This window comes from Leptodactylus fuscus, chromosome 3, assembly GCF_031893055.1.
Source record: "Leptodactylus fuscus isolate aLepFus1 chromosome 3, aLepFus1.hap2, whole genome shotgun sequence".
Classification (NCBI taxonomy): Eukaryota; Metazoa; Chordata; class Amphibia; order Anura; family Leptodactylidae; genus Leptodactylus; species Leptodactylus fuscus.
The window spans coordinates 184,301,024-184,318,111 of record NC_134267.1 but is presented as its reverse complement, the minus strand read 5'-3'; the positions used below and the strand labels follow the sequence as shown (position 1 = coordinate 184,318,111).

Here is a 17,088-nt window from a genome sequence, read left to right as displayed (position 1 = left end):
TGTGAATAAATGGTTTATGTCTGGAAGTGCTTCGTAACAAATAGAAAATCACTGTGAATTAAGTGCAGCTCAGGGAAGATTTCAAGTGAAATGAGGTAAGGATGATAATTCATTATGGTACCGCACATATTACAATTCTTAAGACATACAAACAGTCAAGCATACATTATTTAATGCGTTTGCTTGTATTATTCTATAATTCACAGCACTGAAAGCATTAATTTGTGGGCATGCATTTTTTATCTGCTCGGGACTATGCAAGACTCAGGACAGCTGGAACTACCAAACCCATAGAATTCCCACAATGGCCGCCCGAACAAAATAAATTACACACACACAAAACAGAAGAAAATGTTTTTGTTCATGCTTAACAATCTATAGTCTATACAAAACAGTATTACAATTGACAGCCGTCTTTACTGAGATCCATAACAGCAGCTGCTGGAGGACATTAGTTAAAGGGAACCCGTCCGCAGGAAACTAGTAGGTAACTTAGTAGGTGATCTGTTAGGGTGAGTTCACATGGACTAAAATGCTGCGTGACGTGGCACGTATATGCCGCGTGAGATTTTGCGGGCCGTATACGCTGAGCCGGGATCGTATACGCGGCGCTATTTTGTGGCCGCAAAATCACACCAATACGCGGCACTTTACTCCGTGTGAACTCACCCTTATAGAGCAGGAGGAGCTGAGCAGACTGTTATATAGGTTTATGGAGGAAAAGTATGATTAACTTGTACTTTATTTAATAAAATACCTATCGCTGATCCTCAGCTGTCAATAACTGAATTCAGCTTTCCCGTTATGAGCCCCGGTGGAAGAGCTATCTGGTGCATTTACCGATAGCTCTTCACTGTCAGAATGGCGTTCTTGACATTTTAGCTGAGAACGCCACCTCCTGACAGAAGAGTCCATAGCTCTATACTGTCAGAGGGGGTGTTCCTTACCGCCCAGTCATGACTGTCACGAACGGCCTTCTGACAGTGACGAGCTATTGGTAAACGCACCAGATAGCTCTTCCCCTGGGGCACATAATGGGAAAGCCCATAGTGTGCTGAATTCAGCGCACTGTCGAATTTCTAGTGATGTATAAGGGTGCATTCACACTGAGTAAACGCTAGCTTATTCTGAACGTAAAACACGTTCAGAATAAGCGGCGTCTAAAGCAGCTCCATTCATTTCTATGGGAGCGGGGATACGAGCGCTCCCCATAGAAATGAATGGGCTGCTTCTTTCACTCCGTGCAGTCCCATTGAAGTGAATGGGGAGTGCCGGCGTATACGGCAAGCTCTGCTCATGCCGGAGCGTACACGCCGGCACTCCCCATTCACTTCAATGGGACTGCACGGAGTGAAAGAAGCAGCCCATTCATTTCTATGGGGAGCGCTCGTATCCCCGCTCCCATAGAAATGAATGGAGCTGCTTTAGACGCCGCTTATTCTGAACGTGTTTTACGTTCAGAATAAGCTAGCGTTTACTCAGTGTGAATTCACCCTAAAACCGCATATGCCTGAGGACACGAAAGGTCTTCTTTAAGCTTAGTGCAATTTTGTTGAATGTGTAGCATATGGATATTTTTTGTCTCTGGGAAATCTAGTTAATTGGAGATTAGTTCCTTAGGATCTAGTTCATCCATAAGATTAGTTCACTATTTCTGTTCTCTACCTAGTCTATTATAGAAAGTCACTACTAGTTCCTTGAATGCATGATAGTTCTGCTAAAACGATCAGATGTATTTAATATGTCTGATCCATTATATATGTTCGCTGAGGACAAGCGCCTATATCACACACTAGCAGTGTCAGGTGTTATTTTTATTGTCAGTGTTATAACTTGGAATTACTGTCTAGCAGTATGGTGATACAGTATACTAAACCAGGAGATTTAATAAGAACAAGATGATACGTGGTGGGGTAAACAAATCTACAGTATAGCCTATAGCGTGCAATGCAGCACTCCGCACCGCATCCTATGGAGGATGATAAGGAATGAATCATATGACTTGTGAAGTAACTGAATTAACTGCTGAACTAGAAACAATGGTGAAGGTCTAATTCAATCATATGCACATGGCAAAGCTCAGCAGTGACACCTCTGGCAGTTTAATGGTACTGACTCAAGATGAGTGTGAATACAGAGCTGTAAAGCAGAGCACCAGCACCTAGCATATATACAATAGTATAGTCTGGACCTCTGGATTAACAATATCGTGATTTTATTACAAAAGCAGTAGGATTAAATGTATTTACAGATACAGACTCCTTTATTCACACATTAGGTTTAACACTTTGTTTTTCTAGGATAATGAATTAAAAAGCAAGTCTGCAGGAGGGGCTGCTGTTGTATATCTCTCATGACTCCACTCCTCCCCGTTCATGATGAACTGATCCTTGCCAGGCATGTGATCTAAATGAGTTCATTATGAAGATTAGTTCATTTTGAACTAATAGCGCATCAACTACCAGTCACTAAACCAGCGTTTTGCCCCTGGCTTACAGAAGTGTGTACGGCGCCATAGAAAATAATGGGTCTGTCATCAGTGTCGTCCCCTTTGTTAAAATAAAGGCTACAACACTGACATTTGTGTGCATAGAGGCTTAGTGTTCATGTTTTATGGTATTCTGTGTGTTCAAGAACAGCTTCATTTCTTCTAGATTTATACTCGAGTATATACGGTATTTATGGGAGATGTAGATGGATACACAGCAGTAGGATTTCATTTATATATACTGTTAAAGAATTGACACTGTACCCAGTATTATATCATTGGGACAGTTATCACTTCTTGCTGTTTTCTGTACACGGGTACAGTGTCACTCAGCAGTTTTTCGTTTCGGTATTTTATCCTTTTACAATTTGTTCTTATCTATATTGTCTGCCACTACAGTTTCGCCCTTCCTTATTTTTTCTTTTGGCGCAACATATAGTATATGTGGTGCAAGACACTAAATTTTGAAAAAAATTACCTGAAAAAATCTCCGCACTAGAAAGGTTTAATTGTGGTAATAACTTGATTCTGACTAACCTTAAAGGGTTTGTCCCATCTCAAGGATCCTATCTATACTACTAGCTTATGTAAATTGTAGCCTTTTAAAAGGGGCTCTATCATTGGGAAAAGTAATTTTTAGCTAAACATATACTTGCATAGCCTTTAGAAAGGCTATTCCATGCATACCTTTTGTATGCTAATCCCCTCAGTAGTTTTTGGATGAGCCTACTTTTATTATTTATGTGCTAATGAGCACTCTCTGCTGTTTGTGTGGGAGCAGGAAACTGAGTCATCATCAGCAGCCTGTGCTGTACACATAGGAGAGAGTGTGCTCGCTGAGAATTTACAGGGGGGGGGGGGAGGGGGCGCAGGAGGTTAATTAGAATGTGAATAAAAACGGGCTCATTCAAAAACTACTGAGGTTATTTACATACAAAAGGTATGTGTGGAGTAGCCTTTCTAAAGGCTATGCAAGTATGTGCTTAGTTAAAAATGATAGTGCCCCATTAAGTGCAGGGACTCATTCTGTAGAAGAACAATTCCACACTGCAGGGCTTAGTATTAGCTGCTTAATACGCTACTTCTAACCCTCCATTATTATCCCAGTATCCATCCCCAGGAAGAGCTGGTTTTTGTTCAGTACCTGATCATTGACTGATGGTCAGATAATAGGGCAGCTGTAGGATGGTGATTTAGGTTTGGAAAGACCCCCAAAATGTTGGTTTTCCAACCCTGGTAATGCCAGGCTGCTTCCATTTTATTGGATCTGGTTTGTTATGAAAAACCAGAACTGATGACCAAATTTATGACCACAATGAGTCCCTTCTATTATAGGGAGTATTTCTGATACTGAAGGGGTCCCTGCACTGAGGGTTACTTATAATCAAGTTACTATAGTGTGTAATCCCTTTATAGAGCTGTTTGATGGAAGCACTCACTGTAGGGTCAGGGAACAAGCAATAAATACTGTTCCTGTTTCATGTCACTTACAGGACATGAAATAATTTCACTGATTCAAAGTGAATTTGATCTAGTCGTCAATACAAAAATACACTGAATAGTAATTATTGAAAAATAATAAAACCTAACAGTTATTAAATAAAAACATGAATATGATATGTGCTCAAAAGAAAAGTGTCAGAATCAACCAAAAATGGTACAAACTACCAGAGGAGACCAGCCCTATGATATAGCACAGCTGGACCCTCATATGATAGCACATGGGCAGCCTAGTATGTGCTATTATATGAGTATGTGCTAACCAGCATACAGCCAAGAGTGCTCCCGATGCTATAATTGTGCAAATACAATCACTCCATGATTGGAGACAGGTAAAGTATGGACAAGAGGCAGAAGATGATCTGTAATAAGATATGGCTGCAGTGTGTGTGTGTGACCACAAAGAGGCCACCAGCATAAAGATACAACTTAGTCAGTCTGAGAGGTAGATCACACACTGATAAAATATACAGCATGATTACACCATTAACAATATAGTGAAGACCCCCAAAAAACCAGAGATAATAAGGGCACTTATGAGACAGAGTGATGAGTACACAAAATATAATAGAGCACCGATAAACCCCAGGCACATACCTCCCAACCGTCCCGATTTTCGCGGGACAGTCACGATTTGGGTGACATGTCCCGCGGTCCCGGTTGGAGGGAGGTATTGTCCCGATTTCAACTCAGATCTGCGTCCAGAGGACGCAGATCTGAGTTGAACACATATGCGGCTGAAGCAAGGAGCTGACACAGGTCAGCTCCTTGCTTCGCCGCTGCCCGCCTCTCTCCCTGACACATGCGGCTGAAGCTGCTCACGTGCTCGCTTCGCTGCTGCGTCTCTCTCTCGCTGACACATGCGGCTGAAGCGAGGAGCTGACCTGTGTCAGCTCCTCGCTTCGCTGCTGCCGCCGGCTCCTGGCTTGTACATCGCGTCTACAAGCCAGGAGCCGGCGGCAGCAGCGAAGCGAGGAGCTGACACAGGTCAGCTCCTCGCTTCAGCTGCATGTGTCAGCGAGAGAGAGAGACGCAGCGGCGAAGCGAGCACGTGAGCAGCTTCAGCCGCATGTGTCAGGGAGAGAGGCGGGCAGCGGCGAAGCGAGGAGCTGACCTGTGTTAGCTCCTTCCTTCAGCCGCATGTGTCAGCGAGAGAGGCGGGCAGAGAGCGGCGAGGGTGCGGAGGAGAAGGTAAGTTTAATGTGGAGGTGGAACGTGAATCTGGGGGCAGATGAAGGAGAGGACGGCATGACACTGGGGGCAGAGATGGAGAGGACATGAATCTGCGGGCAGAGATGGGGACATGAATCTGGGGGCAGAGATGGAGGGACAGGAATCTGGGGGCAGAGATGTGGGGACATGAATCTGGGGGCAGAGATGGAGTGGACATGAATCTGGGGGCAGAGATGGAGGGGGCATGAATCTGGGGGCAGAGATGGAGTGGGCATGAAACTTGGGGCAGAGATGGGGGACATGAATCTGGGGGCAGAGATGGAGAGGACATGAATCTGAGGGCAGAGATGGGGGACATGAATCTGGGGGCAGAGATGGGAGACATGAATCTGGGGGCAGAGATGGAGAGGACATGAATCTGGGGGCAGAGATGGAGGGACATGAATCTGGGGGCAGAGATGGAGGGACATGAATCTGGGGGCAGAGATGGAGGGACATGAATCTGGGGGCAGAGATGTGGGACATGAATCTGGGGGCAGAGATGTGGGACATGAATCTGGGGGCAGAGATGTGGGGACATGAATCTGGAGGCAGAGATGGAGAGGACATTAATCTGGGGGCAGAGATGGAGGGACATGAATCTGGGGGCAGAGATGGGGGACATGAATCTGGGGACAGAGATGGAGGGACAGGAATCTGGGGGCAGAGATGTGGGACAGGAATCTGGGGGCAGAGATGTGGGGACATGAATCTGGGGGCAGGGATGGAGAGGACATGAATCTGGGGGCAGAGATGGAGGGACATGAATATGGGGGCAGAGATGTGGGACATGAATCTGGGGGCAGAGATGGAGGGACATGAATCTGGGGGCAGAGATGGAGAGGACATGAATCTGAGGGCAGAGATGGAGGGACATGAAACTGGGGGCAGATGAAGGGTGTATATGAAACTGGGGGAGAGATAGAGGGGGGACATATAATTTACGGGTGACTGTAGGAGGATTATACTGTGTGCGGGCACATGAAAAATTAACGAGTGGGCGGAGTCAACACAAAAGTGGGTGGGGCTAAATTTGCCACGGCCAAAAAACCCCCAAAAAACCAGAGATAATAAGGGCACTTATGAGACAGAGTGATGAGTACACAAAATATAATAGAGCACCGATAAACCCCAGGCACATACCTCCCAACCGTCCCGATGAAAAATTACCGAGTGGGCGGAGTCAACACAAAAGTGGGTGGGGCTAAATTTGCCACGGCGCGCTACACGCGCCGCACATTTTGTCCCTCTTTCGGTTCTTCAAAAGTTGGGAGGTATGCAGGCATAGAGTGAAATCCTTATGATCCACACCTGGAAAAGTTGGGTGCTCATCACAAAGATATGACAGCAAAACCTCCAATGATGCAATGTGAAAAGGTAACTAGGATCACATTAATCCTATGACAAATATATTAATCCCGTCAGTAAAACAGATCTGCACCTACAGTACCGGAGTTATGGCTGAAAAATACATGGCATAATATACTACCAAAACTGTGAAGTAAAACAGTAATACTATTGTAGATCACCATCCCAGATTCCAGGATATAAGGGGTAATCTGCGGACATTGACTGGGCATCAAACCTGGGACATCTGCTTGGAATGCAGATGAAAAAATCCTTGAAACGCGCCCTAAATGTCTATGATAGTAATAATTATTTAACACATATGAAAATCTATATAATGCATTTTGATACGTCAATGATCTCTACCAAATGGTCTACTTGTCACTGGTACATCGCTTTGTTTCTGTGTGTAAGGGGACATATGGAGTAACACGGCACTGATTCTGGCACAATAACTCCCGTAAGAATCAGTGCTGCAGAACAGAATCCCATTGACTTCAATGGGTTCCGTTTAACGCGCGTAACACATTGAACTCAATGGGAGGCTTTTTAACCCATTGATTTTAATGTGTTACACGTGTTAAACGGAACCCATTGAAGTCAATGGGATTCTGTTTTGCAGCACTGATCCTTACGCGAGTTATCGTGCCAGAATCAGTGCCGCATTATTCTGTGTGAATGCCCCCTTAAGAATCTGGATATGTTACTCATTTGTCATTATTAATTAATAAAGCACAATAGGATGAGAAAATAAAGGACCTGCAGAATCCTATAAGAATATCAGTGAGGTGGACATAGCTTGACTTTCTGCACTATGAGACAGATATTGCTTGTGACACATAGCCTTTGTTTAACCTGACACAATGTGCCTTGGATGATTTCACTTGTAGGTTCAGCTGTCTTTTAATGTACATAAAAATGTAAAATTTCTGTCATTTATTATAGAAAAATCTGACTTGTTTATTTTACATAACAATCTAGCCTATGTGCTAAAGTTGTGGACGGGGTGTATATTCACCTGGTTTCGTCAGCCAGGCATGGTAGCGGAAATCCAGAAAGATATATGTTTCTTTAGGAGAATGTAGTCTGCTAGGGCTCTTTATTTATTTTATATGGGCTGGATTTCCTGGACTGGAGGACAGGTTGGCAGTGGGGGTCTTCCAGTCCACACCCCTATTCCACTTAGGGGACATTCACACGGAGTAAAGTGGCGCTGATTCTATCACAATAACTTGCGGCAGAATCAGCGCTGATAAAAAGACTCCCATTGACTTCAATGGGTTCCGTTTTCCGCGCGGAACACATTGAAATTGATGGGAGGCTTTTAACTCATTGATTTCAATGTGTTCTGTGTGGAAAACGGAACCTATTGAAGTCAAAGGGAGTCTTTTTATCAGCACTGATTCACTGTGTGAATGCCTCCTAAGAGTTTTTCCCTAGTCCCCAGTGTTCTCGAGTAAGGCTTGCTGATATTCATTATTGGGGAAGGAAGCCTGTTAGGGCCCGTTCACATGGAGTAAACACGCGTGTATTTTGGCAAAATACGTGTAAAAAAAAACACGTCAAAATACACATGTAAAAATGTCATTGAAGTCAATGGGAGTCTTATTTTTACACGTGTATTTTTTACACGTGTATTTTGCCAAAATACGCACACATTTACTTCATGTGAACTGGCCCTTAAGAGGAGGGCTGACAGGTTTGCAGCCTGGGAAAGAGAACACCACTGGAGTGGATGTTATGCACGGTTTGTCACTATGTTTGGTGACACGTTTTTGGCCTGCACTAGCTACTGTATAGTTAGAGCCAGACAGGATAAGGTTTTGTTTGCACGTTGTCTTTTGTGCTAACGCATCTAAATAAAAGCACCCTTGGAGTTTGAAACCTGCTGCCTGTGTGAACTGTGTCATTGCCGACCCCCACAGTTTGAGTTGTTCCCTATACCTACAATTTCAAAGTTTAAGGGTTTATTCACATGTGCAGGATAATCACACAAAGTACACATTCCCTGTCTGTGGTTCATATATTTTTCATACCAGTAAGCTTTTGCATGATGCAACCATAAGACATTCTGTAAAAATAATGTTTTATTTAGGGATACAGAATTTGTGAAAATCCTGGATCTGTATAAATAATACAAATGCTTAAAGGGGTTGTCCCCTCACAAGTATCCTATCTGTACTGCTAGATTATGTGGATTTAAGACTTTTCCTAAATACATTGATTTATCAAAACTGCTTTGTTTGGCCGCTATCTTATTCATTTTATTGTTTACACTGTGTTTCCATAACCATAGACCTGGGGATGGTCTTATCTCCTCGGCCAAGACAAGCGACAGTAGCTCCCTGCTCCAGGAGAGGAGGGGGAGCTGAGTGCATGGGAGCGAGCTTGTATTTCTGAGCTCTTTATCTCTCTGCCACAGATAAATGATGTAGCTCTCTGCTCTCAGGTAGGGGAGGGGAAGCTGAGTGATTCATGCTTGTATTTCTGATCTGTTTATGTCCTCGGCCAAGACAAGTGACGTAGCTCCCTGCTCCAGGAGGGGAGTGGGAGCTGAGAGCTTGGGAAACCAGCTTGCATGTGAAACCCTACCCACCAATTAACGCAGAAAACCAAGATGATAACTGCGTTTACAGCCGACAAGCTGGTGAGCGAGTGACATGGGAATACCCCTTTAAATGCAATAATGTAAATATGCCCTAAAACCTGATTTTTCCAGATGTTTATGGTTCAGTCCTATTAAAGGCATATTCCATCTTAGTAATACATGTCTAAGATGGTAATATGTGACTCCTTATCCCAACTCTTATATCAGGAGTTACAAAAACAGATGAATGCATCTGTATCTCTCATAGAGATTAATAGTAGTTATGGTAGCGGCATATCACAGGGAGCTTAACTTCAGGAGTTATCGAAATAGTGTAGCTCACTGTTTTTTCTTATTTTCCTCTATGGAAGTTATGGAAACTGCATAAAACAGCCATTTGCATTGTTTGGCTGAGATGCCTGGGACCCACCAATAAAAATGAAATAAAGATTCCAATCTCGATAAGTCTGGCTCCATCTACATTCTTCTAGAAGAATGAATGCAGTGTGAATACCTCGGCTTTCCTTTGCATTACAATACTGGTTAGAGCTGCACAGTACGGACCTGGTTTTACCATGGCAAGATTCCAAGGACCGCGGCACCCTGTGGAGATCCCCTACTGATCAAACCCATATAGCTCTTGTGGCTGACACAACAGCATAAGGTTCAGTTCCACCCAAATGGTAGTAGTATCATGAACTATTTATTTCTATTCGCTTTACGGTCCCGCACAAAGGAGCACCATATTGTGTTTTCTCTCTTCTTTTTATAGGAGAATGTGTAAAAACAAGTGATAAGCATACATAGAGGCTCAATACTGAAATGAAAGCTTGGAAAGTTCTAGTTAGATATTTGCTTCCACAATATGCACAGAGGGAAAGTTTGCCTCTTGAGCTCATGCAGTACTTGCAAGTATACAATATATGTATTTTTGAGAAACTTTTCTCCATGAAGAATGATAAATCAAAAGGTCAGAGTGTTCAAATAAACTCCTTTCATACTCTCCGTACTATGGGACTCAGGTCGCAATAAAAATCATGCCAAACATCAGGAACAGAATTCAATATGTGCATTATACCGGCAGGCAATGTGGGCTTATTCATTTTATTATAACTGTATTTCTCAATTATTAATTCTCTGATGCTGAAGACAAATTATTGTAGATTCATTAAAAGGATGAAACTTGTCACAGCCCAGTCTGCAGGGAGTAGGATATAGACCAGGAGGGACTAATATATATGGAGAAATGTTTTAAGACTGGCATTTCCTCCAACAATCTTAAATGGGTTCTCCCATGTCAGCCTTTCAGCCAGGCTGCGTGCAGTGTCTGCTTCTCACTTGCTGTATTTCTCTTCCCCCCTCCTCCCTCCCCGTGAACGGACACAGAACCATTCTGCAGGTCAGATAATATGTAGATTCTTGTACACAACAAAGTATTATCTGTGGGTTTACATGGAGAGAAAACTGACTTGGATTTATCAGATAACTCAATTATCTGAACGGATTGTCCTGCCGGCAAGAGAGGTGAGTGACGTCACTTGTCCTATAGGTCCGTGGTTATGGTAACGTCTTGGAAGTACGGACGGACAGCAGGGTACTTGGAAGAAACTCACTCAAACATGTCCTCGGTTGGATTTTAGCTAGGATTTCAGCACTGCAAGACAACAGTGCTATTCACAGAGCCATCATGCTTCTCATCATAAAATTGTCTCTTCAATCTCCAATTTTAGGAGACAACGGTGGCTCAAAAGTAAAAAAGTACAACATTTTTGTTATAAACTTACTTAACTTGTACAAAAGATTTCTACTTTTTCAAGCATTGTACACCAGAAAACTGGCATACAAGGAACGATTAACCTCCCCCATTGAGCTCTCCATCAAGGCCCATATTACTACTTACTGTTTGCTTTTGACTTGCATGGTTGTTGTGTGCTAAATTGAATTACTTACCTTGCCAACAAGCACCAACTGTCAACTGCATGGCGATGTGTGAAGGATGGATTGGCCAATCATTCGTTACTAGGTATGGCTCGTACGTTCCTCCATCCATGTACAGAGTCACCACTGGAAAGTCTATGTTGATCACATAGTAGTGCCATTCTTTGTCACAGATCTGGAAAATACATGAACAATCCATTATAAAAAATGTAATATTAACAATAAATTTATCAAACTCATTATGCAAACATATAGTACATACATGTAATATAACTTTCTTAGTGCCAATGCATCTGATTTTTTTTCTACATTTATCCCTTTTTTCCCTCTTTATTCTTTATTGTATTGTTGAACCTCATCCCAACATAAGACATTATAATATTGGGGGTAGAGGCAATAATAAAAAAACTAAATAAATAAATATCATGTGTATAAAATAATATAAATAAAAATTCAAATACCCTCTCTTTTCCACAGACAATATATAAAAATTAAACAATTAATTATATCAATTATCCCTGGGGCCAAAAAATGCCCAAAATATCATCATTTTTCTGCCCTTTGCCTTTTTTTCTAAAAAAAAAACCCTGAATAAAAAGTAATCAAAATGTTTATGGGCGCCATAATGGTACCAATAAAAAATGCCAGCTTGTCTTGCATAAGAATAATCTTTACATGACTATAATCACCAACATACAAAGTTAAGGAGATCAGTATATGATGATATAAATAACATTTTTCTTTTAAAAAAGGTTTTACGTATTTTTCAAGGAATTAAACATACCAAAAACTGAATAAGGTTAGGGACCCACGTAGTGAGCTGCAGTCAAAAAACACTGCAGAAAAGACCACGACGAAAAATGCATCGGGGCTATTTTCCACATAGTATTTCACAGAAAGGCTGCTTTCACATGGAGTAACGCGCTGCTCATTCTGACACGTAAACACGTGTCAAAGTGAGCACAGTAAAACAGATCCCATTGATTTCTATGGGTGCCGACATACCCGCGTATCACATTGAAAGCAATAGGTAAAAAAGCCTCCCATTGAGTTCAACGGGTAGCGCACATAAGACCGAACCCATCGAAGTCAATGGGATTTTGTTTTACTGTACTCACTCTGACACATTTTTAAGTGACAGAATTAGCAGCACGTTACTCCATGTGAAAGCAGCCAAAGTCTGAGTTTTCCTCTGTGGACTTTCTGCTTTTATTATACCTGTATGGAAAATGCCAACCTTTCCATCGGTATAATTGACAGTCTGTGATTTGCAGCATTACTGCTGCAGATTTTTTTTCTACAATATGAAGATGGGATTAGCCAGATTGCAGGTAATGTAAAATGCAGCATTTTTTCATGTGGCTTTTCCACAATGGCCAAAACGCTGTGTGTTCGCAACATGGGGCCCTGGTCTATATTTGGTATTGTCGTAATTTATTGAACAGTTAAAGTGAACCTGTCATTTTTATTGTTTAGAAAACCAGTAAAATGAAAATGAACCAACGAATTGTAAAACAAAAATAAAGAATGAAAAATTTGCCATGGCAGGCAGGGTTTAAGATCTGACAGTGTATTTCAATAACAGCAAAAAATCGAGTTTGATCTCAGTTTGTCCAGAGACCAATTTGACACAATATCATGACTTGCAAAGTGTTAATTCATTTACGCTAGGTTCACACTAGTGTTCAGTTTCTGTTCCTCGGGTCTGTTTGGGGACCCAAGAAATGGAAACCTAATCCACTTAAAAAGTGGTTGCCCGCAGAAACCCATGGACCTTACAAACTATAATGGGGTCTGCTGGGTTTCCACCCGAAAAATGCGGAGAGAATAGCCCTGCTTGCAGGACTTTTCCCTCCACGTTTTTCAAAAGGATTCAGGGACAGAATCCCGAATGGATAGCAGATGCAGGTGTGAATCTAGCCTTAGTCACTCAGTACCTGCATGTTGCCATTGAGGGATACCACCTCTTCTGCATATTAAATATAGTCATTATTGATAAGTTAATGCTGATCAATATATGCATAGTTTTACAATGTACAGTAATAATCCATTATCCATCTAATAACCCTCCACACTTTGTTACTATAGCTCATTGGTTTCAGTATACAGTATATAAAGTACCTTATAGATGCATCAATAAAACTCATAAGAGGACTCCTATATTAATGTAATAGAATGGATCTACGGCTTTCAAGGTTCATTGATAAATACTTCCTATTCTATTTTTGCATGTATTTCACCATAGCAGAATACAGTAAGTTAATGAGTATCTATACAATTAGATTTGTTGTTCAATAATTACACAGTTTGTTCAGTTTTTTTTTATTAATTTTTCCTGCACATCTGGCCTAGGGAAACAGTCTTTGTATTTTACACTGCAGTGGTAAACCTTGAAAAAGCCTCAGCCTCTGTGTTATTGTAATAAATAGCAGCACTGAGAATAAGAAATAGTAAAACGTAATATTCTATATGTAAATATAATTAGACCTATAATCAGCCCTGAGATGGGCACTTAAAGAATAGAAAGTCTCTGCAGTTGTGCAGTCCATTAATAATAGATGCTCGGTAAATGGGTAAAATGCAAGTCCAATTAATAATAACTAAACAGACAAAGTGATTGGGCGGGTAATATCACAGAGGAGGAAAACATGCTAAGCCTAAATCTCCGAAATCTTATATCCTTCAGCCTCATACTCACAATGTAAATGCTTAATTAAAGGGCCTGTCTGGTTTAAAGAATCTATTTTCAGCTTCCCCATATATATACACTCACCGGCCACTTTATTAGGTACACCATGCTAGTAACGGGTTGGACCCCCTTTTGCCTTCAGAACTGCCTCAATTCTTCGTGGCATAGATTCAACAAGGTGCTGGAAGCATTCCTCAGAGATTTTGGTCCATATTGACATGATGGCATCACACAGTTGCCGCAGATTTGTCGGCTGCACATCCATGATGCGAATCTCCCGTTCCACCACATCCCAAAGATGCTCTATTGGATTGAGATCTGGTGACTGTGGAGGCCATTGGAGTACAGTGAACTCATTGTCATGTTCAAGAAACCAGTCTGAGATGATTCCAGCTTTATGACATGGCGCATTATCCTGCTGAAAGTAGCCATCAGATGTTGGGTACATTGTGGTCATAAAGGGATGGACATGGTCAGCAACAATACTCAGGTAGGCTTTGGCGTTGCAACGATTCTCAATTGGTACCAAGGGGCCCAAAGAGTGCCAAGAAAATATTCCCCACACCATGACACCACCACCACCAGCCTGAACCGTTGATACAAGGCAGGATGGATCCATGCTTTCATGTTGTTGATGCCAAATTCTGACCCTACCATCCGAATGTCGCAGCAGAAATCGAGACTCATCAGACCAGGCAACGTTTTTCCAATCTTCAATTGTCCAATTTCGATGAGCTTGTGCAAATTGTAGCCTCAGTTTCCTGTTCTTAGCTGAAAGGAGTGGCACCCGGTGTGGTCTTCTGCTGCTGTAGCCCATCTGCCTCAAAGTTCGACATACTGTGCGTTCAGAGATGCTCTTCTGGCTACCTTGGTTGTAACAGGTGGCTATTTGCCGCTCACTGGATGTTTTTTCTTTTTCGGACCATTCTCTGTAAACCCTAGAGATGGTTGTGCGTGAAAATCCCAGTAGATCAGCAGTTTCTGAAATACTCAGACCAGCCCTTCTGGCACCAACAACCATGCCACGTTCAAAGGCACTCAAATCACCTTTCTTCCCCATACTGATGCTCGGTTTGAACTGCAGGAGATTGCCTTGACCATGTCTACATGCCTAAATGCACTGAGTTGCCGCCATGTGATTGGCTGATTAGAAATTAAGTGTTAACGAGCAGTTGGACAGGTGTACCTAATAAAGTGGCCGGTGAGTGTATAATGGTAACAGAAAGTCTGCAGAGGAAAACTCCATGAACTTTCTGTTCAAAGTGCTGCAGCAAAGAACTGCAAAGCGTTCCCACCGCGGTTTTTCCTGCAGCACATTAGCACTGCGTATTGTCCCATGGGTCCTAAGGGTTGGTTCACACTAGCGCTTGTATTGCGTCCGCAAGGAGTCCGCATGGAGACCCCCCCAGATGGAATGCAATCGCAATTGCAAGCGATGTGCTTGCAAAGCACATGGAGCCCATAGACTATAATGGGCTCCGTGTGCTTGCCGCGCACTGCCCGCACGAATGAACTGTGCGGGCAGTGCGTGGCAAGCACACGGAGCCCATTATAGTCTATGGGCTCCGTGTGCTTAACTGCATAGTGCATGTATTAGCGTTGGTATTCCGTTCGGGGTGGAGGGGGGTCTTCATGCGGACTCCTTGCGGACGGAATACAAATGCTAGTGTGAACCAACCCTTAGCCTTAAGACCTCATCTATTAGCCAGAACAGAAAGCAGCCAAAGAGAGAATCTTTCCCTCTGAAGCACCAAACACATCTATACATTAGAGGGATAACACACTGATTTCTGATATTCTATGTAATGCTTAATTTCTCCTGTGGGGGTGCTGTAGGGAAGTGTAATACTTGCCAGCTTTTTGAGCTGTTGCAGTTATACCACTACAATAATAAGGGTTTGTTGAGACATGTTAAGAATAACATAGCAATAAAGTTCTACAAGGATTAAAGAGGGTCTTTCACGTCCCCTGGCACTCACAGGATTATATAACACTAGTGCGCTGAATTCAGAACACTGTCAGCTTTCCAAAGGCGCACCCAGGTGCAGGAGGTATTGGTGCTGTTAGTTTTGGCACCGATATCTCTCCACTGTTAGAAGGGAGGGGTTTTACCACCTAGCATCAGCGCAGTGTCAGCTCTTCAGTGGTATATAAATCTGTGGGTGCCAGAAGACGTTAAAAGTTCTCCTTAAGCAGCAGAACTGCGTGTTCACTGTTTTCAATGACAACAGATGCTTTCTACAATATACAGAGTAATAAAAATCTAAATAAACACCTAAAAAATATTCTTTAACCCTTTCCTGAAGTGCTGTTCATTTATGGCACAGCGGGAAGATCTCAAAAAAACAAAACATATTTTCTTTTTATAACTTAGGCACTGACCCGCAGAATAAAGGTAATGTTATTTATGCCGCACAGTAAACAGCACACAATGTCAAATTAAAAAAAGACAATATTGGAATAGTAGTTTTTTCTCTCCCCCTAGAAGGATTTAATAAAACTTATTTATATACCTTATTACATTATTGTCTGTCGCAGTTCGGTTCACCTTTATAGTTTTTGTTTTGTTGGTGGTTCGGCCAGCATTTCTCATTGTACCTATTGATTTATGATTTTTTTGCTTATTATAGGGGGAAAAAAAAATCTTAGTAACATGTTCTGCCTTATCTTCTTTATGTTCCAGTACTCTCTTATTGTCTTATCATCTTGCATATGTGCTGTGCTTTTCCATTGAGCATAACAAAGATTTTATGGACAAGCTAGATTGTCAAAGTGTAGCCATAGTGGTTTTACTGTTCTATAAAACATTGGACAAATGTTTTACCCGATGGTATTTTCACGAGGACATCAACTGTTTATTATAACAGAATGTATTTCTTATTAGATCGGCCATATATATACTTTATATCCATCTTTTGTTTTTGAAGTTGAGCAGTGCTTGGCTGTACAGACTGTACTGTAAGTTCTTTTGTAGTTTAGCCTGACATCGTCTGTGATACTACAGTAGTGCAATGTAAACTGCTTGTGTGAAACTATGTTTGAGAACTATCTTTCATGTAAGGAACTACACACATCATTGAAGCCAAAACACATTCAGTAACTCTCATATATAACTGCTAGACTTGCAAAGAGGAATTTTCGACTAACTAGAGTTTATGGAAAAACAGTAATTGGGAAGTCGGCACTCCAAATGGTATTCAAGATTAAAACATTGCTTTAATGTCCATTATTAAAATATTTTTCCACAACAACAGAAGACCAATTCAAAAACTTCCAAATTTGTTAAAAAACACTTACAGCATGATGAAAAATAGACGTGCTAAGGCA

At 41.9% G+C, this 17,088-nt stretch overlaps 1 protein-coding gene across 2 annotated transcripts in view; it reads right to left on the bottom strand.

Moving 5' to 3' along the window:
• CLSTN2 (calsyntenin 2) overlaps positions 1–17,088 on the bottom strand; it is a 722,481-nt gene that overhangs the window by 37,702 nt on the left and 667,691 nt on the right. For both annotated transcript variants that reach the window (XM_075268865.1, XM_075268867.1), the window contains exon 9: positions 11,085–11,247. In XM_075268865.1, the coding sequence (XP_075124966.1) occupies positions 11,085–11,247 (163 nt within the window). The remainder of the gene's footprint in view (positions 1–11,084; positions 11,248–17,088) is intronic.